This window comes from Dioscorea cayenensis, chromosome 12 (assembly GCF_009730915.1).
Source record: "Dioscorea cayenensis subsp. rotundata cultivar TDr96_F1 chromosome 12, TDr96_F1_v2_PseudoChromosome.rev07_lg8_w22 25.fasta, whole genome shotgun sequence".
Lineage (NCBI taxonomy): Eukaryota > Viridiplantae > Streptophyta > Magnoliopsida > Dioscoreales > Dioscoreaceae > Dioscorea > Dioscorea cayenensis.
Window position 1 is genome coordinate 19,443,161 of NC_052482.1, and position 22,533 is coordinate 19,465,693.

The 22,533-nt window shown below is 33.2% G+C and overlaps 2 protein-coding genes across 2 annotated transcripts; both read left to right on the forward strand.

Moving 5' to 3' along the window:
• The first annotated feature begins 5,914 nt into the window (after nt 1-5,914).
• Nucleotides 5,915-7,569, forward strand: LOC120273933. The gene is made up of 4 exons (XM_039280682.1): nt 5,915-6,238; nt 6,462-6,584; nt 6,685-6,855; nt 7,325-7,569. Exons 1-4 carry the CDS (start codon nt 6,161-6,163, stop codon nt 7,412-7,414), a joined length of 462 nt encoding a protein of 153 aa, XP_039136616.1. The 5' UTR covers nt 5,915-6,160; the 3' UTR covers nt 7,415-7,569.
• Nucleotides 7,570-17,516: 9,947 nt separating this feature from the next.
• On the forward strand, nt 17,517-20,621 carry LOC120274046 (protein NRT1/ PTR FAMILY 5.1-like). The gene is given in 5 exon segments (XM_039280794.1): nt 17,517-17,703; nt 17,787-18,004; nt 18,214-18,770; nt 19,555-20,014; nt 20,016-20,621. Coding segments are annotated over 5 exon segments (1,776 nt in total). The 5' UTR covers nt 17,517-17,600; the 3' UTR covers nt 20,454-20,621.
• The last annotated feature ends 1,912 nt before the right edge of the window (nt 20,622-22,533 follow it).

A 22,533-nucleotide genomic window follows, 5' to 3' on the forward strand; every position in this document is an offset into this window, starting at 1 on the left:
ATGTCATCACATATTTTTATATAAAAAACTTAATTATTTACAGTTTGGTGATATTAAATACTTCTTGAGGTATTTACAAGTTACACTTTTAACTTTTTCAAATATTTGCCGATAATATCTTTTGTTCGCAGCGAAGTGTTTGGTTTAGAGATAAGATTCCCTTATCGTTTGAGAGTTGGTATAAAGAATGGGGCCTAAGAAGATATGCAATTCCCTATCCAAGTGTTTGATTTCAGGACGGGGGAGTGTGATGAAATTTTGATAAGGGAAACCTTGCACCACCAGTTTGTTTTGTTATTTTTTAAATTAACAAAATTAATTAATAATTTTAAAAAATCAATTTTTTATTCATAACTTAAATAATACAAAAATATAATTTTAAAAATTACCCAAAAACTGTAGAAAATATTTAAAATTAATTCCGATTAAAATTTTATAAATAATAATTTAAAAATAAAAATATTGTAATTAATTAATTAGGGTGAAAAGTCATTTTCATGCAAATATTTTTAAAAATCTACATCCATTTTTTTCCTCTGACATGTCAACCAAAAAGCCTAAAAAACTACAGCATTATTTCTATATCTCCATCCGACCATGTTCTCACCTAATGATGAACACATCAAAATAAACCAAACATTACTTTTTATGCACATAAATGACATCTTTCTCGATTAATTCTTGAGATATATAAGCTCAGAAAAAAATATAATGCAAATTAAATGCTCAAAAAGATCCCAGTAAAAATTTAGATGATTTCTAAAGAAGCTAAATTTTCACCTAACATCTAGAACCTTATTTTTATTATGGTCAGTAAATTAATGCTTGATGAAAGCGACTCCGAAAAACGTATATATGTTATATATGCTAAAAGTCCTTTTTAAAGACAATATTGCTTATATATATATATATATATATATATATATATATATATATATATATATATATATGCGCGCGCATATATAATTTATTAGCAAGTTGATAGCTTATTCTAAACTAGATTCAACTAAGGGTATACAAGACTCTATAGGGCACACAAAAATGAGATCTAAATACAATTAATTTAACTTAAGAAGTATTTGTCTAAAGTTCTAAGTTCAGAACTGGAGCTCTGATATGACGATAAAAGATTTTTTTTTTACTGTTCTAATAGGTTTTTTTATTCCATAACGGGAATCTCCTAATAATATTTATATAAGCAATTAATCATGATGTCTGTGTGGATCATCCTTGCAGGTCATTCTTTTGATTACGAACCCAGAAAATGATTAAGCTCTATTTATAATTTAGACAATAATTCCAATAAGGGGTTGCTTTGATAATTAAACATATTATTCACAAACTATAAGAAAAAATAATCAACTAGTGAGATGGCGGGAACCGCCAAATTAACATTTCAAGGGAATCAATGGTTTAATAAACACTCTTATATATATATATATATATATATGTTTATATATATATATATATTTATATAAAGCAATATTATATTTAAAAAGGACTTTAGCATGCACCATATATTTTGTGTGTGTTTTATTGCTCATTTATCACAAAGTCCTCATTACTTTTCAGTGTATATGTTTAAATTGTTCATTTTGTTATACATAGATAATTAACCTACAAGATAGTTCTTTTGATCTTCTCTCTCTCTCTCTCTCTCTCTCTCTCTCTTACACTTTACATCATAGTTATCACCCGGACCGGTGTCGGACGGGTTGACCCGACCCGGTCTTCAGCCGGTCAGGGTCTTTAATAGACCGTTGTCTCAATCGTCAGATTCGACCCGCATTGACCCGCTTTGACGGTGGTTAGAGCCGGGTTGACCGTGATCGGATCGATTGACCCGCTGGTCGAACCGATTGACCCGTGATCAGACCAGTTGCCAGTTTGATTTGTAATTTCGATTTTGAGACTTTTGGTTATATATTGGATTGAGTTTGGTTTGATAGTTTGATGATAAATTTAAACTTTTATTGTGAATTAGTATTGTTATGTATTGATATTATGTGAAGTTTTGTTTTTCCTCTTTTCTACTACTTCCAAATCAAAGATTAGCGATTATTTTGTATTTTTCCATCAAATTATTTATTTGATAACTAATAATTCATGGATATTATTATGATATATTATTATATAATTAAAAACTAATTTATAATTTTAAAAAAATAATATTTTAAAAATATTTTTTTATCAACTCAAAGCGTTGAGCCCAGAATGACTCGAGCCAGTTTGAGCCAATTGACCATGCGCAGTAGTGCTTGACGGGTCAATGCCCGGACCGGGTCTTTGATAACTATGCTTTAAATTCACTTGTTTGTCCATTGTCACATTTGCATGTGAATGTACTTTCCGAAGTGATCACCTCACGTGAGCTTTGGTAGCACATCACAAGTAACAGGAATCCAAGAATAGCCACTTCTTCAAGATAGATACACATTATATATATATATATATATTATAATTTCATATATATATATATATATGTATATATAAAGAACCCATTGAAAAAATAATAAACATTATTAGATTTTCATTTTTATTCTTAGACAAAACATTGGTGAACAGAAAAGAGGGTCACGAGAAGGTTGTCGAAGTACATGCAGCCAAACAAGGTAGAGCCAGGAAAGTGTTATGATGGTGCCCTTCCAGCTCTCTCTTTTTATCTTCTTCTTCTTCTACTACTACTTCCGATAAATTACTTCTGATCTTTTATTTTTTTGAGTTATGAATTCTATGAAAAGGATACAATTTAAAGGAGGAGAAGGTCCCATTTATGTACTGGTCCAGATGATCTTGGAGTGAAGGAATTAAAGCTAGGAGGAGAAGAATGTGAGGGTTATTTATGGTTGTAGATTGAATAAGTAATGAAAAGGAGAATGTTTTGCTGCAACAAGCAACACACACCACCCTAACAATTTAAAAGTTCATCATTCCCCACAACCTCTGAAAGCAACAATCAAATCATACATGAGAATCTTCTTAAACCCTCCAAAGTCTTTGCAACTAACCATGTCTTTATTAGCCTAATCACTCACCTAAACAAATGCTTCAATTCCTTTAACTATGAATTTACTAAATCACTCCAATAATTAACTCTTGTATATATATGTATATATATAATACATTGTTTCAAACTTTAGCATGTATCCAAATCTCTAGACTGTGGTCATGAGCTCCACACAACTGGATCCACCCATGACTAAGGAAAAAATAAAAAAGAATGGTAGCCAAACATAGTGCCAAGTTTTTGGTAGGTGTGATAGATACTGATAAATGTTCTCCTCGTGAGCCATCTTTTGGCCTATCCGCTTTCCTTATGTTCTTAGTGTTTAACTTTTAAGCATGCATGTGATAGTATATATATCTAATCGAAATATATAAATATATATATATATATATATATAAACAAACACTTAAACACAAACTCTGTTGCTCTGTTATGCTTATATACAAACAATATGAGGGGTTTTAGGGTTTTGTGAATCTTGTTTCTTATGCATGCATGGGTGTGTGTGTGTGTGTGTGTGTGTGTGTGTGTGTGTACAGTAAGATAAAAAAATTAGCAAACATCTAAAAGTGACGTGAAAGATTGTATTCTGAAACGTCTTGAGAGAGAGAGAGAGGAGGGTGTGCAAATATAGAGACAAGAGAAGAGATGTGTGCATGGTTAGGTCCATTGTTGGGTTGTGATGATTAGGGTTATGGGGGATGCACACATGTGATCGGTAAGTGGTAGTAGGTTGGTACGTGGTTTGTCCGTGTGGCATGTGGACAATGCCCGAGAGAGTAGGGCAGCCCATGCACAGAGACCCGGACCCAAACGTCACCCATTAGCAGTGTTACTCTTTCAAACCCTAATTCACGAGTGGCCACCATCTCTTCTTTTAGCAAAACTCTTGTGCTCACGAGAACTCTTTACAGAGATCATTCTCTCTCTCTCTCTCTCTCTCTCTCTCTCTCTCTCACACACACACACACACACTCAAACTCGCACACAATGGTGTTTTGAGCCTTGTGGTCTTTAAGACAACTTGTAATAAATGGCTTAGATAAGTCGCTGTTCTTATACATGACTATCAATGATATGTTTCCTAGCTTATCAAACATATTGATGGATATATATATAGTGGTGGCTACTTCTCCTATATCTACATGGATGAGCATTTCACAGTGGTCTTTTGACTTGGATTGGTTTTTTTAACATGTATTTTTGTGTGAGTTGTTCTTTGATAAAATTAGTGATGTATATATGTTAAAAAGTTTTTGCTGAAGATGTATATATGTTAAAAGTTGAAACTTGAAACCACTTACATGTAGTTGACCACCATAAAGTCAGTACATAAAGTTGTACAAGAACAACTAGGTTGACAAGTCACTGTCTTTTAATTGGCTCAATTTTTTATTTTCAAATTTACACTTCAACTCCGAACATGCTTTCAAGTATTGCATCAATCACATCCATTTGAATTTTTTTTTTTTTGGAACTTTAGAAAAAATTTAAATTTTATGAATAATCTATAAAAATCCATAGTATAAAATTTATATTATTATAAATATCTATCTATCTATATATATATATTATATGTCTACATCCATCTAAAATATTCAAAAGTTTATTTGAGATTTAAATCAAAGATGTCAGTTGGCTTAAAAAATATCTTCTCTCATATTGCATGACACCTATACATATTATGTAAATAAAAATTTAATAATTGATGCATATATGTTATTGTTTTAATAAAATATAATTATTTATATAAACATTTTTTGATAAACTATTTAAGTAATAAATATTTTTTAAAATTTAAAACAATAATTGGTATTTTACTAGGAGGCTAGTAATTATTTTCCTTGCTAAGTAAGGGGGTATGGGTTAACTTCTTCTCACAACACTGGTTGAAGTGAATGGCTTGCCCATTTTATCAAATTATATATGGTATTTTGATTCTTTGTTTTAAAAGAGTTAGAGCTTAGGTTTTAAATTTTATTTTGGTCCTTTATGGAAAGAGTCATATTTTTCAGCCCTCCAGAGTTGTATTATTGTATAGTATATATATATATATGATTTACTATTATAAAATTATGGTTCATCATATATCATCGGGTTTATGACAAGACATCATTGCTCCAAGTGTTAGTTCACCCCCACATAGTCCCCCTAATTTTTTTATTTTTTTAATTTTTTATTATTATTATTTTTTTTTTACTGTGCTTGTTGTTTTTGTAAAAGAAATTATTTAAAATTAACCTCAAATCTCATTATTGAAAGCCATATAAAATATTTCATTTTTAAATTCCTAATGTATATAAATATATATATATATAATGACTAATGAGGATAACATAACGGCTAGCTACCACATTTTGTGCATATATTTTCTTGTTATTATACATATAATTTGCACACAAATGAGCTCGGCCACTCATTGTTAGGGTTAGGGTAAGGGTAAGGGTAGGGTTAGGGTTAGGGTTAGGGTTAGTGTTAGTGTTCGGATGTGTGAGTGTGTTTGTGGGACAGAAACGTGACGGCGAAACTCCCCCGTGAGGAGTACTTGGAGTCATTCACAGCTCACACACTCACCTTCAAACAAAAACCACACAAAACTCCTCCGTCTCTCTCTGTTTGTCTCTCATCTCTCTTCTTTATTTTGCCACGCCAACACCTTCCTATTTTGACCCTCTTCGCAGCTTTCGATGGCGCCCTGATCACGAGCAGATTCCTCCCCCTTGCCCCACCATTACTACTACTCCTACTCCTACTACTACTACTACTACTACTACACTCTCCCATTTATTATCTCCTATACTCTTTTATTCTCTCTTATTATATTATATTATATATATATATATATATAACCAATCTAAGTACTTAAGCTTTGGTTTAGATTAACTCTACATTCATTTTGCTCCACCATAACAATGAATGAATGTTTCACGTACACATTTATTGCCTTTTTTTATGCTGCAGTTCTTTGAGTAGAAAGTATTCATGCGCCATTATTTATAATGGCCAAAGGGTAGTTTTGGCAATCCAGAACAGAAGCCTTTTTTTTTAATATCTTTATTTATTGTTTTGGCTTTCTATAAAATGTTCCCTTGTTGAGGAGCTTGATGGATGAGAAAAAGAGGTTCAGTGAAAGGGAGTGAGAGATAGCTAGCCATGGTGTCAAGAGAAATCAAGGGAACTTCTTTGCATGAGAAACTGCAGCTCCTTCGTTCAGTTACAAACTCTCATGCAGTAATCACCCTATACCACTCAAACACTAGTATTTCATTAGCTTTGAACTTAATTTGAAGTTTATCTCTTCTTTTCTTTCCTTATTTGATATATATATATATATATATATATATATGTATTTCTCCTTCAGCATCAGAGATCATTCTTGAATTACTCGCAAGCAGTTTTTTATATTGATTTGATGTTTGTTGTTGATCAAGTTTCTCTTTTTTTCTTTGATCAGAGAAATAAAGCTTCAATCATTGTTGATGCTTCAAACTATATTAGAGAGTTGAAGCAAAAGGTGGAAAGACTCAACCAGGATATCTCATCATCTAAAGCAGATGAAGAAACTCCTATGCCTTTGGTATACTCATAAAACCATTTTGGATGTCTTCAAATATTAACAATTTCTATAATATATATGCACACAAAAATATTGACAGGGTCATCCAATATCTTAACAGGTCACTGTTGAAACCCTAAACAAGGGCTTCTTGATCAATGTCTTTTCTGCAAAGAGCTGCCCTGGTTTACTTGTTTCCATTCTTGAAGTTTTTGAAGAATTAGGCCTCACTGTGCTTGAAGCTAGGGTTTCCTGCACTGATACCTTTCATCTTGAAGCAGTTGGAGGAGAAGTAAGGCAAACTTTTATCATCATCATCATCATCATCATCATTATCATCATCATCATCATTCTTAGATGTTTAAATTATCATGAATCCATGCATTAATTCTCTACATCATATATATTCATGTAAAAGCTTCATTTTCACCAGTTGATGTCCTTGTCTCCATTCTTGTCTTTGTGCGCACCATTATTTGGTTTCATAGAGATAAAGAGTACTATCATTATAATGGCCAGCACAAAGATGTTCACAACCATTCAATATGCACCTAGTACATGCATGCATGACATGTATGACTTTTATGACTTGTATAGTCTCATTCATCTACATTTTGTCAACATTGTTTCTGTAAAACAAACAGAATACATATTTACATACATTTAGAATGTTTCATGCATGCATTAATTTCTTTGGTGTGAATAATTAATTATGGTGTAAATAATTAATTACCTACTAAAATTCATATATATCTTTGCAGAATGAGATGGAAAGAATGGATGCCCATGTTGTGAAACAGGCAGTGCTTCAAGCTATTAAGAATTGCTCTGAAAGCAGTGAGCAAGACTAATTAGCAGAGAAGGGTTACTGAATTTTTTTTTATTATTATATTATGGCGCAAGCTGTTTTTCAGTTTATTTAATCATCTTAATTATCTTGTGGCAGTCTTGGTCATATAGTTATTTGATGGTATATTTTTGTTCCCTTAATTTGTATAATATATGCTTTTGATTCCTTTGCAAGTTATATCTTAATATTTACAAGTTAAGGTATTCTTTTAAGATCATTTGCTAGTAATTAAACTTATATTCCTCAAAGTTTAATTAATCAACAATTCTTGGTTGTATATCTTCTTTCTTCTAAACTTTTCTTGGATATATATAAGCCTTGATGAAGATCATGTATGATGTAAACTGAGAAAAGATGATCAGGCTGATCAGCTGGAGGGGGCAAAGTGATAAGGTTCCAAGAAACATGGGTGAATATTGAATATTATGATAATGCGTTTTTTTTTTAATAGAATCCTCAAGATATAATAAATATCCACGTGGTATCCACTATTCACATGTGAGTAATAATTAGTCCTTATATTGTATTTTCGTTTAATATATATGGAAGTCCTTGAATTTTGAAATGTTTATTGTTTAACCCAAAATAACATTTTTTTTAAGACAGAAATTAATGTTAGAACTTTGTGATAATTTTACTATTATGTTATATATAAAAACTTATAAACATTTTCCTTTCATAGATATATATATATCCCAGAAAATTTATCATTTAAATTTATATACACGCAATAATTTGGTCAAATTAATTATTTTTTTATGATGATCACCGATTCTATCTCCAGAGGGATGAGATGACTATTATAAGACTTGTTTAGTTGTTGAAGAGATTCATCAGCTGTGCTTAAAAGTTGAGGTTGGATTTTTCAATAAAATAAATAAACCATATTTATTAATAAAAAAAGAGTACAACACAGAGTTTTGGTAGATAAACAATAAAAGAAACATAAACACGAGTGCATTAAACTTGGAACCCGTGCTCATCCTAGAGAGCTAGCGAGGGATCCTTAACTTAAGAGAGCTCAAGAGGTACAAGAGCTGTAGATAGGCTATCGTCCATCATGCTAGCTGGAACTGAGGTCGGATTCTTGATAAAATTGATAAAAATGAAAAAACAAATTTGATATCAATCCCACAGAGATATCAAGAACCATACAATGCAACCAATACATTCATGTATCACTTGTATAAAGTCTCATATCCATCAGCATTGTCACAATTAATTAGCTTTGTGCATGTAAACAAAGATATATATATATATACACATGATATATATATATATATATAGATTATACCATAAGAAGTTTGAAATATGAAGGTAGTGTGAACTGTGAAGTCATCTACCTCCAATGTAAGGAAAGAAACAAGCAGAGCTGCAAAGCCAGTGGGCAATAAACAAGCACTGGTCTGAGAGAAGTAAGCAAGATTAATTATAGCAGAAGGTTATACCTTATCTTGTGCTAAGCCTTAATGGTTATTTGATGGAATGGTTCCCTTTCAAATTGTTTTATTACGTTTTTTTTAATAAAATTATGGTTTATCCATTTTATTCTAAAAAAAAAATTATTAGATTTTTTGAAGACTAATTATCACCCCTTCTTGGTTGTTTTCCAATATATAGATGCCCAGTTGAAGATCATGCATGCATGATATAAATTGAGAGAAGAGATGAATATTATATATGGAATAATAGTTGAGGGACGTTTAAGAAAGGTCTCTATATATATATATGTTAAGTGAAGTGGATGAATCATGTATAGTATGCATTGAAAAAAAATGAAGTGAAAGGAACGAGTATATTCTCTAAATTTATACTTCCACTTATTTTTTAGATTTGTTATAAAATATTCCATGTAATATATGGCTTCAATGGAAACTATATATTTCCTAATTTTCTCATAAATGGACATAATTAAAAAAAGGATTTTAAGTAAAATTAAAAGATTAATTATTTGCTAATAAAATTTTCTAATTTTGGACATTATTTTTTTTAATAAAAGTAGATAAAATCCTGGGAAGTATATATATTTAAAACTCAAAATACGAAGACTAAAAATATCATATAGGATAGAACAAAAAAACAAATACAATAAAATCAGAACCAGCAAAACAAGTCTTGAAAAATAAAAAATTAAAAGGCAAATCAATAAGAATTGTTTCAAGAATAAGAGTAAGGACCAATGAAATAGAAAATGCAAATTTCTTTCACCAAATTCCAATCAGATAAGATAACATTAATTATTTACACCACCAGCACTAGAGACAGTAGCCAATTAAAACCTTAGCTTATTCTATTTTGGAATCTAATATTATATATTATCCAAAAAAATATAATGTTTTTATTTAGTCACAACTCACAAGTAGTATTGGATATTTCCCATGAAAAAGAAATTTGATGTTGTGGAATTAAGGGTGAAAAGAGAGTCAAGTTGATAGACAGAATAACTTCATGAACAATTTTCAAGTGTTTGATGTTACCAGCCCATTGTTGACTACTGAGTCCCATCTTTCTCTCTTCTTTATTTTCCGCCTTTGTTTATATGCTTGTAATAAATAAGACCAATAAAATCCGTAATTAAGAGGAAAATATCTTGCTCACATGAAAATTTTATTATTTTTATTGACAAAAGAACTAATTTATATATATATTTATATATTTAAAAATATGTATAAAAACCATGATTATATTGTGATTAGGTAAAGTACTGAGAAAACAACAGTCCAACTTAGAAATATAATTAACAAATATAGGGTGATAACAAAATAAAAAATAAAATTTACTAAAGTAAACCAAAAAAAAAATGTTATTTGAGACCTTATAAAAGTATCATTCTTTAGATAAGAAACATTTATGTTGTAAGCAAGGCTATATGTTTATTGTATTTTTTTTAAAATAACATATAAATAAGTCATAATGAAATATTTTGATAAATAAAATGATTACATATTTCACTCATGCCCTCTTCTACAATTAAAAATTGCAAGTTGAAAGTCTCTTTTCTCTGAAAATGAATTATATATATATATTTTTCTCAAAAAGAAAATGGCAATATATAAAACATATCATATCAGAAAATATAAAAAATAAAAAATTTATAAAAAAATTTTGTACATTTTTTTTTTTTGAAAAGGTGGATAAACCACTTCAATTAAACCAAAACGAAAACAGGACACATGTCTTCATTGACAGACAAGACCGACCACTAAAGGTGGTACAAAAAGCAAACCAAGATAGTACTCAAGATCGTCTCAAAAAAACATAAACAACACGGGGAAAAAAGAAAAAAGAAGGCCTCCTCGCACCCTGCCACCCAGCAACCAAGATAGTACTCAAGATCGTCTACCGCTCTGGCGCCTCCTCGGCCGGTAGCTCCTCAGGACCCGCCACAAAATATATCATCATCATTGTTGAGTCAATATGGACCAGGAAAAACATCTCAATGATAATAATAGCATATTCAGAACAAACTCAACAATTTTCAAGATAAATTTTCTATAAAACAAACCATAATTATAAGATCAAATAATTAAAATTCTTCGAGGGTAAAGTTTGAGGTTAATTATCATAACCCATTGAAAACCCTAATGATCCATGACACATATGCATGGATATATGCACTACCATTAGTTAAAGATCTCCATCAATACACGTAGCCATGAGGCCCATGCATGCATCCTGCAAGTTGCAACACTAACTCACCGACCAACTTCTCGGAGCGTCCTAGAGGAAGCCACCACCTCATGACTACTCAAAACCTACCAACTTGTTCTTTGATACTACTCTTTGATTTCATTGCTAAACAAACCACAACCACAACCTTATAAAACCCTTTTTCTCCCCACCATCTCCACCACCATGAAAAATGGCATGCAAGTTTGCAACCTCATCCTCATCATGACAAAAAAGAGGAAAAAGAAAAACTTTGAGAAGAGATTCTTTTGGCCATATGCATGCATGCTTCTAAAGTTTATTATGCCAAACTTTACAGGGTTTAGGGTTTAAGATTTAATGGGTCCAAAAACCTATTTCAAAAATAGATAAGGCTGTCTCATTGCATAGGGATTAATTAAGATGTTTTTAAAACATTAGATTAGAAGAAAATAAAAGATGAATTAAAGTTCCACAGTAATGTGCGGGGGCCAAAAGTTGTGACTTTTAGGAAATTCTAAGGGAAAATCCTCTTACAAATATTGTCTACCAATTACTTTTTGTCTTTATATAATTTTGTCATATGATTGAAATGATACCATACTAAATCCAATTAATTTGGAAATGATATCTTTCTCTATCTGCAAAGATACCCTGGATTTCAAAAAAATGCAATGTAGATTATTTGATCAGTTGATTTGTATGTGTGTGTGGGTGTAAATATATAATTAAACACTAACCTGCATGACTAAATCCATTGAATTTGGCAATAAAACATATGCTATATTTTGTGACCCTTGGACCACAAAGACTTATAATTCATGTATTAATTACAAATTAATGCTTGCAAATTACTTTGATAAATCAGATGACTTTAGACAGTGCAATTAACTCACCATTAAGACTTTTTCTGAAATAAATTCTAATAGATCATGCATGTTTGCCATGATTTAAATGTCAAAATATACAAGAGTTGTAGGTCACACCTTATCATTTCAATAGTCAAAGCATAAGACCTTTTTTTCTTTTTGGAAAGTGAAAGATATAGCATAAGAAGTTTTTCTTTTGGAGAAATATGTCATCATTTGTCAACATCTGTGATATATATATATATATAATGCCATATATCTTCCACAGTATCGTATGTCTCATAACTTCCACATTTTGTGTTACTTGCAAAATGCTCATTTTTGCATGCAATGTATGTGCACTATCCAAACAGGCAAGCGTGACTCCATTATTTCAATGTGGCTGGAAGTTAATTTATTAAAATTGACAACTCAATTGACTTGTTGATATATATGCCCAACCCAACATGGCTTGTTGTTAGGTTTATGTTGTTAGATCAACCTAACTTATCTCATTTTCGGATTTTCCAATCAAATAGGTTTGGTTTGGAAATGGTGCTTATCACCATCTCACAGAGCTTGCCTCGTTGAGTTCATGCTAAATTAATGTACAACTTTAATTTGCCCATACATACAAGTTAAGGTCTTAATCAAACCATTTACTTCTATATTGATATATTGTAATATTCTTTATCAATAACGATGAAGCCAACCTGCACCAAAAACTCAACCGGCCTCTAAAGTCAACAGACTTGGTTTTCATTTCAGAATTATTCAGCAAGAGAACCTATCACACGTACTGTTAACCAAACCATAGACATGGCTAACATACATCATAATATCTATATATATATATATATAAACACTTTCATGTATGTATTTTAGTTGAAGTAAATCACGCATCTAGAGGGAAATCCAATATTACTTTGCTATGTCTTATTTCAGTCCAAAATTATATCTTCAAATGTACATATCATATAAATTGCATATAAGACTATAAGTACCATTTGGTTGAGAAAGAATTATGAATGCAGAGGTAAAGGATTTTTACCCCAATATTGAATAGAAACTTTCTTCATATGAATTAATCAATCAAAGATTGACTTAGTCAATACTAATAAAAATTTATTATTGTTACTAATATTTTTAAAATAACTATTATGTATAATTAGCTTTTTAAAAATAAAATTTTAAAAGAAGTTTGGTTAATTAGGTGAATAGTGTTATAACAAAGTTACAACATTGACACCTTAATTACCCCCCAATATACGCGATGCTAAAGTTACAACATTGACTCCTTACCAACTATTTGGCATCTTCTTTAATTTCCATATCCTTTTCTTTTAAGTCTAGTGGTAGTTTGTGCACTTTGAACCACTCAAAGATGGTTTGATTAAAAAAAGAATGCATTTCCTAAACACTCAATTTTTCAGGAAAATGGTGAAGATCTATGCTCACTGTTTTCCTAGTCCCATGAAAATGAATATGAATAAGGAAGCAAACATTTCCACGCTTGCTCACTGGCTAGCTTCCTTTTTTTCATGAAACACATGGTTTTCTTTTCAAAGGAAAGAGAAAGACATCGATGTTGATGTTAGTCTAGTAGATCTCCAGCGTATTCAATTTGCTTGGTTTCAAAAACAGGCAAATCTCTAATTTTGCTATTGTTTACTATCATTCATACAATTATGTATATATATATATATTTTTATGAATTTAGGGTTTAGGTTGTTTATAATTTAGTAGTTATGTGCGCAATATCTAAAACAAAGCACTGCCCTGGTTTAAAATGATTACATAGATCTCTTATCTTGGTATAGATCTTTGGCATTTTCATATATTGTTTGTTGGAGTATATTTGTTGAGTGTGAAAAAAAAAATTTTAATTAAGTGAATAAATCATACCCATTAAACACAAGCTAGCAAAAGTGGACGGTTAAAAAAAAATAAAAATAATAATAATAATAATAATGGAATATGACATTGAAAAGTGCAAAAGGCGCCAAACATATAATGTTTTGAGATAAGATCAACCAGAGTTGAATTTCGACATCTTTTATCTCTATTTTTATTAATTTTTAATATATTCAACTATACATATCATTCTCGCAAGGAAAGATTCATGTTTTTTTTTCACATCACAAATATAATATGAGCAAAAAGAAATTCATATATATCTTATTTATTATATATATATATATATATGAAATTAAATCATTTATGAGCTATTTATCAAGAGAAAACAAAAAATAAAATATGCAGACTTTAGACCCATCAGTCTAACCAACTCTACCTATAAAATCCTTTCTAAAATTCTTGCCAACAGTTGTGCAACCTTGTGGATGACTCACAATCTGGTTTCATAAAAGGAAGATGCATCGCGGATAATATTGTTGGGGCCCAAGAAAATAATCTTCAACCTGCAAAAGAAAATCCCTTGGTTATGTCTTTAAAGTAGACTTCAGTAAAAAGCCTTTGATTCTTTAGACTGGAACTTTTCTCCTTGATGTTCTAGCTGCTAGAGGCTTTGGCAACAAATGGCTCTCTTGGGTTTATGCTATTCTAAGCACCGCCAAATCTCAATTCATTATTAAGGTAGCACCCAGGGTTATATAAGATGTAAAAGGGGCCTGAGGCAAGGTGATCCCTTATCTCCCTTGCTCTTTGCCATTGCTGCTGATGTCCTGAGTGCTATGTTCTCTCATGCGCTTAGATCCAAAGTTCTTATGGGTGTCCCTCTGAATCAGTCGGTTAACATTTGTTATTTTCAATACGCTGATGACCTTCTCATCTTCTCGGCTGGTGGACAAGATGATCTTCACATTATCAAACTTGTACTCTACCTTTTCGAGGGGTCATATGGCTTGTTCATTAACTTTTCGAAAAGCTGCTTGTATTCTACAAACTTTGGATTCCAACCTCATCAACCCTCAGCCAGAATCCTAAACTGCTCCAGAAACTTCCTTCCTATCACTTACTTAGGGATTCCACTTTCTGGTCGACGTCCAAAACGTTATGAATGGGTTAAGCTTACTAGTATGGTTCGCTCCAGACTCTCACCTTGGAAAGCAAAATACTTATCCCTTGGGGGTCATCTTACCCTCATCAACTCTGTTCTTTCCACTGTCCCAGTCTAGTGGATGTCAATTTTCAAACTTCCTAATTGGGTAATCAAAAGAAATTAATAAAATTCGAAGAGACTTCCTTTGGAAAGGTCCTGACCTGGGTCCTAAAGGAATCAGATTAATCGCTTGGGACAGGATCACTAGACCTCAAGAAATGGGAGGTTTGGAAATTCGCAACCTTAAGGAATTTAATGTTGCTTTTGCTTGGGAAATGGTGGTGGAAATTATCCTGTAATCCTAATAGCTGCTTGACTAAAATCCTTCATTCTAACTATTCTCCCAACGACCCAAATGAAATATCGCTTCACCCTCCGCCTAGAAATAAATTCTTCTTTTGGGCAGGAGTGACCCCCATCCTTCATGCTTTCCGTTCTTGTCTTATCAAAACGATAAGAAGTGGCTCTAACACCTCTCTTTGGTTTGATCGCTGGCATGCTGGAACCCTCCTCAAAGATCTCTGGCTGGCCCTCTTTTCCCAATGCATTTTTCCTTGGATCACAATCAGGCAATTTCACCAACATCTTAACTATCCGAAGACTCTTTTCTCCACATGTTCTCCTGTTACGTTATCCTCTCTTTTAGAAATTATCCCTGATTGCTCTTTCTAATCGTGATGATATTTCCTTCTGGGCTCCAGAAAAAAGTGAAAAATTCATAGTCAAATCATTCTACAAATTCCTTATTGACGGTGGTCTGCAAAGCTCACGTTACTCTACTTTCTGAAAAATTTGTTGCCCTATTAAAATCACTCTTTTCTGTTGGCTAGCCGGGGAGGATAAAATCCTTACTCTTGCAAATATGTACAAGAAAAGGTGTATCACCAACAACATTTCTGATACATGTGTACTTTGTCACAACGCTACTGAAAGCTTGGATCACCTTCTTCTCAACTGCGAATTTTCCAAACGCATCTGGGTGTTTTTTTTCCCAATCTTTAGATCTCAATACTCTCCCTCAGTCAATTCCTTCACTTTGAACGATCTGGTTACCATTTCTCAATCCTCTTCTCCGACCACTTTGGGACCTAATTTCCGGAGCTATTCTTTTGGAATATATGGATAGAAAGAAACTCTCGTATTTTTCAACTGAATGCTTTACCGATTTACAACATAATTTTTAAATCTATTAATATGCTTCTCTCTTGGCTCTCACTACAGCTGCTGATAGACACCAGCAATCCTTCAATGAAGCTTCCCAGAAAATTAAGCGCTCACTCAACTTCCTTAGCGCAAAAGTATCTAGCTTTGCTGGCGACCAAGACCTCAATGCTGCTGAGGAGTAGGTGTTACTGACGTCTGCTCTAAGTAGGCCTAAGGTGCCAGACGGCATCTTCCGCCCACTTAGCCTCCTTTCTCTGCTTGTTTTTTTTTTCTTTTGTTTCCATATTCTCCCTCACCTCTGGTGAGAGTTGACTTTTCTTGTTTGTCTTTCTTTTCCCTGTACTTCTGCTTTTTAATTTAATAAATCTGTAATTTATCCACATTTAACTCAAAAAAATATGCAGTCCAATTCCTCCCAAGTCTCTCCCAACTTTGAGATAAGATTGCATCCACACCCAACTAGAATACAACTATGCAAGGAATTTCCAATTTTCACTGCTGGATCCAAAAATAAATTGTTTTGTTGTAAAAGTTCAACACAAGTTTTTTTTTTTCAATAAATTATAATTTATCTATTTTTATACATAAAAATTAACACAAAATGATAGGCCCCTATCACTGACATTATATATGGAAACGTACACGCAAATATATATGGAGATAGATAAATATAGCTTACCACACGTGCTTCACCTTGTAACGGACCCTCTCAAAAATATTCACACACGTGTGAAGCGATTCAAAAGTGTTGAATTTCAATTAGTTGGCTTCATCATGCACTTCAGAGTCGAGTACCACACTTCCCAATGGAACATAATTGCACCAATGGCAACCAGACCCAGTCCAAGCCAATAAAGACACCAAAGGTGACATAAATAATTAAAAAGAATCAGAACATATAGTGGTGGAATTTGTAGGCATAGAAGAGTCTGGAGGGATACTTAGTTACTTACACGAGTAGTACTAAAAAGATTTTACATGGTTGGATAAGTTTATCTATTTCAAAAATAAAGCAAGTGATCAGGATAAGAGGAGTTGAAAGTAAATTACTAAATCTCTATGATATTATAGTAATTAATTACACTCTAGTGGTAAATTTCTAAGAGTAAATCTATTTTGAACCAGCCATTATGGAAAGATCATAAATTTATGCTTATATATTCTTATTAATTACTTTAATCTTGATGTCATCAACTATAAACCAGTCTTCGCATCTATCATAATTAAAGAAGCTGACTGTAAGAAAATTATATGCTTAAAAGAATCCTAAAAAAAAAAGGGTGAAGAATAAAAGAAGTGGGCCACACGCGGTGCATAACCACTTACTTTTGTTGCCTGTATATATATTGGTTATTCTGGTGATAACCTTAAGGGATAAGGCCATAACTTTAGATGTATAGCTCTGCTCTTACACTTGTTCTTTGCTAGAAGATACAAAGAACCATAAGAAAAACGAAGCCCAATCAATGGAGGACAAAGGCTTCACTCAAGATGGTTCGGTAGATCTTCGTGGCCGTCCGGTTCTCGCATCGCAGACCGGAAGATGGAGGGCTTGTGCTTTCTTAGTTGGTAGGTTAATTAATTAATTTGGATCAAATTCTTAGGATAAAAGCTATGCATAATTTTGGTTAAATTTTGCTATTATGTTTTAGGCTATGAAGCTTTTGAAAGGATGGCTTTCTATGGAGTAGCTGCAAATCTAGTGGTGTATCTTACTACTCAACTACATGAAGACACTGTGTCATCAGTGAGGAGTGTAAACAACTGGTCAGGATCAGTCTGGATTACACCGATCATCGGCGCATACATCGCCGACACATACTTTGGTCGTTTCTGGACCTTCACTATTTCATCCCTCATATATGCCATGGTGAGTCTAACAATGATTTAATTAGTGAAGGCTTTTTTTGTTTTTTCATCTAAAAAGTTTGGCTAATGATGGTGATAGGCAACCAACCACCCACAAGAAAAGAGAGAGAGAGAGAGAGAGAGAAATGAATCTTATCATCAAAAATGTTCCCTTTGAATTGAAGTTTAATTATTAGTGTTTTAACATGTATAGGATCCTCATGATCACAGGGAATGGTACTGTTAACCATGGCTGTTTCCCTTAAGACCTTAAGGCCAACATGCACTAATGGAGTCTGCAACAAGGCCACACCATTCCAAATAGCCTTCTTCTACTTATCACTGTATATCATGGCTGTTGGAGCAGGTGGAACAAAGCCAAATATATCAACATTTGGCGCAGATCAGTTCGATGACTTTGATCCCAATGAGAAGAAGCTTAAGGTCTCTTTCTTCAACTGGTGGATGTTCAGCTCCTTCACAGGAGGTCTCATGGCCACATTAGGGTTAGTGTACATACAAGAGAACATAGGGTGGGGATTAGGATATGGTATTCCTACAGCAGGGTTGCTATTTTCATTGGTGATATTTTATCTTGGTACACCAAATTATCGGCATAAGGTAAGAAAGACGAAGAGTCCGGCGAAGGCACTGGTTAGGGTTTGTGCCACCGCTTTCGCTAACAGGAGTTGTGAGTTGCCGGAGGACCCGTCGGAGTTGTATGAGCTTGAGCCTCAGCATTACATGGCCACTGGCAAGAGGAGAGTTCATCACACTATGGCTTTCAGGTGAGTTCTTTGACTTTTCTTCTGTCTTGTTTCACTCATTGACTACTTGACCATTGATGTGTATGGTGCGTTTGAACTGGCTAAGGATGCATGCCTTTCTTTAATATGGGAACCAACATATATATATATATATATATAGTACTGTATTGAAAAAGCCTGTATTAGCATGTGTGAATCTTAATTGTGTGGCAGAGTGAGTGGTGTTGAGGAGGAGACATGTCAGAGCAATATAATGATAGATAGGAACACTAGATTGCACCACGACTTAAAAAAGTATCTGTGGTAGTATGTTGGCACCATCAGTAATTCAGTGCATTGAGTACGTGCTATGGTGGTGCATTTATAGCTGAGGTTAATGTATTCCCCACTTACAGCAAGGTTAAAAGGACTGACTCCACTTTAACCCAATGCTCTGGATTGGCTCAGAGCATAAGTACTGATAGACTGATAGGTGGCCACTGAGGAACTAAATCCACTTTTTAAGTCTTACATAAAATTAAGTCTTACATATATGCTTCATTTCCACTCATTCTCTTTCTCAACACCAAATATATACTCAAACACTTGTCAATTCACACATTTTTTTTTAATTAAAGTGGATAATCCACAATTCACATACTTATTGTATTATAATTAAATAATAGTATTTTATTTATATGAACTTCCTTGCTTCCCCTACATATTGATCCACTCAATCATAATATATATTTGAAACTTGATTTCTACATCTTCCTTTTTTTTTCTTAAACAATTAACACACACATATATCTAAATATATGTATAGATTCCTAGACAAGGCTGCAATAAAAGAAGGAAACAAGAAGAGCAATCCATGCACGGTGACACAAGTAGAAGAAACAAAACTACTGCTTGGCATGGCCTTAATTTGGCTGGCCACCATCATCCCCTCCACCATTTGGGCTCAAGCAAACACCCTCTTCGTCAAACAAGGCACAACTCTAGACCGCACTATCGGTCACCACCACAACTCCTTTCAAATCCCCGCCGCCTCTCTCGGCAGCTTCATCACCATCTCCATGCTTCTCTCCGTCCCCATCTATGACCGCTACTTCCTCCCTTTCATGCAACGTCGAACCTCCAACCCTAGGGGCATCACTCTCCTACAACGTCTAGGCATCGGCTTCGCCTTTCACGTTGCCGTCACTGCCGTCGCCTACTTCGTCGAGCTCAAACGCATGCACGTAATCAAGACACACAACATCAGCCACCCCACCGACATCGTCCCCTATGAGCATCTTCTGGCTCTTGCCACAGTACATCCTTCTCGGCATCGGAGATGTGTTCAATGCCATTGGTTTGTTAGAATTCTTTTACGACCAGTCGCCGGAGGACATGCAGAGCTTGGGAACCACGTTCTTTACTAGTGGTATAGGGGTGGGCAATTTCCTTAATAGTTTTCTTGTTACAATGGTTGATAAGTTGACTAGAAGAGGAGGAGGGAAGAGCTGTATTGGCAACAACCTTAATGACTCTCACTTGGATTACTACTATGCTTTTCTTATAGTTATATCTGTTCTCAATCTTGCTGTTTTTGTTTGGCTTGCTAGTGGGTATCAGTACAAGAAGGAGAGCTTGGAGTTGGAGGCCATAACTGGCTCTGAGGCTAAGCTTGTCAGTTTGGTGCCAACTGATCATCGTTCTCAAGTTAATCTTAGTGCTTGATTCATTATGGTTACTGTTTAATTTGTGGAGTGTTCTTTTTCTGTTTGTTCGTTGGAAGTCTGCACATCAAGATGTGGAGAGATTATTATGTACTCTTTAAATATAATAATAATTAAAAAAAAAGAAGAATATTATCTACTAGTAGATGGAGAGTTTTCACTTTTCACACTTGAAATTTTCAAAGTTTCTGTGTTCTGGAATTTAGGTGGTGATTTGAACTGATTTTGAAGTTTAGTCTTTCTGATGGATATGTAAAGTTTTTTTTTTAAAATTTTTTTTTGGAATAAATGTAAATATGTAAAGTTTCATGTTCCGGTTTGCTTTTCCATTGATTTAAAAGCATTATTCTAAAATAAATCCACTGGATATATCCAACATTTTAGAAAAAGACAAAAACAAAATAGTATCAATTAATTATATCAGGGGAAAAATTAGAGATTATGTAGATGAGGAAAAAGATAGTTTAATGATATACAGGCTTTGAATGTTTGTTGTGGGCCGTGCCGGCCTGAACCCGGCACGGTCAGCTACAGTACCGTGCCAGGTCATGCCCTGGTGGCCCGCAGGCCGTGCTGGCCCGAGCATGCGGGCCAGCCCAGCACGGCCCGCCAATTTTTTTTTCTTAATTAATTTAAATATTGAAAAATGACTATTGTAGTCCCTTTAACAACTATAAAACGGCTAGTTTTTAAGGCTATTTTAGACTTTAAAATGTAATTACTTTTTTACCTTTTTTACCAACAATAAACGGCTAGTTCACAAGGGTATTTTGAGAATTAGAAGATTTTAAAAAACCTATAAATACCCTCAAACACTTACATATTAAAAAACCAATAAACAGAGTCTTGTTTTAGTGCAGGAAAAAAGGTACTCGATGATAAGAGGAGCCGCATGAACCAAGAAATGGTCAGAATGCTGCATATGTCTGAAGGATTGGTTAGAAGCGTAAGACAGAGTTATGAGAACAACAAATACATGAAGAAGGTGAGTGATACTGAGAGAGGCCTTACACCATCCGGAGCTGCTCAACTTCAACCCGTGTTGATGAAGAAATAGATTAATCAAATGAAGTTTGAAGTTTGTAATTTTTTAAATTATTTTCGAAGTTTGTCATTTTCTAAATTGTTTCGAAGTTTGTAATTTTCTAAGTTGTTTTCATAGTTTTTAAATAAATGGCAATTTTTTTCCTATATCTATTTGTAATTTATTTTTAGTTTATCTCTATTTTTTCAATGTAATTTTATTTTCTAATATTATGTTAAATTTTAAAAAATTGTCTTTTTTTATTCATGTAAATTTTAATTTTTTGCATATTTTTAATTATTTTTTCTATAGTCTTTATGTGTTGTACATTTTTTACAATCAAGAAACTTATATTTTATGATATTTAGATTTTTCTTAAAAATTTTCTTAATTTTTAGTATTTTTAAAATATTTTATATAATTTTTACAAATTTTACAATATTTTTAACGAATTTATAATTTAAAATAAAAAAGGTGGGCCGCCCGGCCCGGCACGATTGCAAGCCGGGCCGGTCCGGCCCGAGCATGTACAGTGCTCGGGCCGCACCGTGTCCGGGCCGTGCCAGGCTGGGCCGGCCCATCTTGCAACTCTTGTCTACTATGTTAATGAACTTTTATTTTTCACATAGGGTGCATGCTAAAATCTAGCTAGATAGGGTCCTCTATTTTACACATGCATTTATTAATTAAAAAGTTACATCTGAATAAGAATATGGTGCCCTTCCGTACATAGCATACATTCCATGCTTTGTTTTATTGGCAATAAAAATGAGTCTCTTTTTGTCTTGTAATCCAACCAAAGGCAATGGCTTGGACTAAACAAAGGCACAAAAGAATACATGCAATGAACGCTCAAGAAAAGTGCTTTTTGCTTCTTGATTCTATCCATGTCCAATCCTCATTTAGAACACCAATTTTGTGTATATTTAATTTGTGGTCCTGTTTAAGCACCACCCACTGTCTTCAATGAGTTAGATGTCTATGCCCACACAAAGTTAATAGCAAAGATTTCATGGTCCACATAAATCAAATAAACAGCTCATGCAGCTCATGCACA